Source organism: Pygoscelis adeliae, unplaced genomic scaffold, assembly GCF_000699105.1.
Source record: "Pygoscelis adeliae isolate BGI_AS28 unplaced genomic scaffold, ASM69910v1 Scaffold1112, whole genome shotgun sequence".
In the NCBI taxonomy this organism is placed as follows: domain Eukaryota; kingdom Metazoa; phylum Chordata; class Aves; order Sphenisciformes; family Spheniscidae; genus Pygoscelis; species Pygoscelis adeliae.
In genome coordinates, this window is record NW_008824321.1 from 1,559 (window position 1) to 3,057 (window position 1,499).

The 1,499-nt window shown below is 46.5% G+C and overlaps 1 protein-coding gene across 1 annotated transcript; it reads right to left on the reverse strand.

The window, feature by feature from the left end:
* Positions 1 to 866: 866 nt before the first annotated feature.
* Positions 867 to 1,410, reverse strand: LOC103912675 (homeobox protein Hox-C4-like; the record flags this gene model as incomplete). Its single annotated transcript, XM_009319034.1, has 1 exon — positions 867 to 1,410. A coding segment is annotated over exon 1 (544 nt), but the record flags the coding sequence as incomplete, so codon positions are not given.
* Between the last annotated feature and the right edge of the window lie 89 nt (positions 1,411 to 1,499).

Here is a 1,499-nt window from a genome sequence, read left to right on the forward strand (position 1 = left end):
CAGCTACTAGGAAGGAAATTAACTCTATCCCTGCTGAAACCAGGACACCTTGTTTGTACGGAAAACCATAAAAAGGCACTTCTTTGAAGTATCTGAAGAAAGCAGTCTAACCTAAGGTAACAAGAAGGTTCAGGAGATCAGCAGATGAGAAAGTGACATTGTTGAATAGCTTTCGGGAAATCATTATGTCCTCAAGAATTTTATGCATACTCATTTGGCCTTCACATTTCTTCTGGTACTCAGGGAGTTCCTTCCACAAAATACGCTGATTTTTTTTTCATCTGTTTGGATGGAACACAATGATCTTTCCATTGCATTCAGACTTAACCACAGGGAACCAATGTACATTTGACCTTTGGCTCAATTATAATTCTCCGTACCTGAAAAAAAAAAAAAAACAAACCAAAAAAAAACACAAAAAAAAAACACACAAGGAAAATCAGCGTGGATGGAGAGAGGGTCGGGAGAGGCGACTGGAGGAGCCGGGGGGGGGGAAGTAATAGTCTCAATAGGTAATAAAGAACTTTGGGCAGCTCAAGAGTTTCTATTCTAATAGGAAGGGGTTTCCCTGGCTCAAAAGACTGAATTATTTATGCACCCCTTACAAAGCTTTCGGAGTTTCACACATACATAACAGAACGAGCCACATGGCTAAGGCTGCCCACAGTAGCTCGGCTATAAAATTTATGGTGGGTGTAATTACCCATTCGGAGTCGTAAATCCAGTTCAATTGTGCTAACCCAAAGACTCTCATGGAAGGGAAGGAAATAAAAAAAAAGAGAGAGAGAGAGAGAGGCGAGAGGGAGCGAGCATGGTGTGAAAATAAGAGAGCGGAGAGACAGAAGAGGAAAATAAAAGTTGCATACCAGTACTGACGTGGATTTTTTTCATCCAGGGATAGACTATGGGCTGTTTGGAAGCTGTGCTGTTGGGATGGTCGGGGTTTGGCTGGTTGCAGGCTGGAGGGGCTGGGGAAGGAGTGGTGGAGGAGGTGGATAGAGCAGCCTGCTCGCAGAGCTGCTGTGCTTTCTCTGAGAGGTGTTGGCCTCCTGGAGTTTGCCCGTGTCCCCTTTGGAGCGCGGCCGGGTTGCCGGGAGCTTGGAGACCCCCGCAGCTGAACGGGCGGTCGGGGAAGGAGGGTCGTGGCACGGGGTACAGCTCTTGATGGTGATGCTGGTAGCTGGACTCCCTTGTCCGGCTATAATATTCCGGACTGTGGTCTGGGATGTAATTATTTTGCGAATATTCCTCGCATGGAGGAAATTTCGGATCGATGTAGTTAGAGTCCATCAAATAAGAGCTCATGATCATTAATTTCTGGAGTGGAAAATAATTTTTCTCGCTTTGTCGTTTTTCTGCTCCATAAAGCCCTCCTACTAGCTGGCGACCCCGTAAAGTTACTTTCACCATGTGACATCCCCGGCCAATCACACCCGCCAGCCCAGTCCCCGGATAAGGAACCAAAAGCTTCTGCAAAATGTACCCAAATTGGGGGGGGG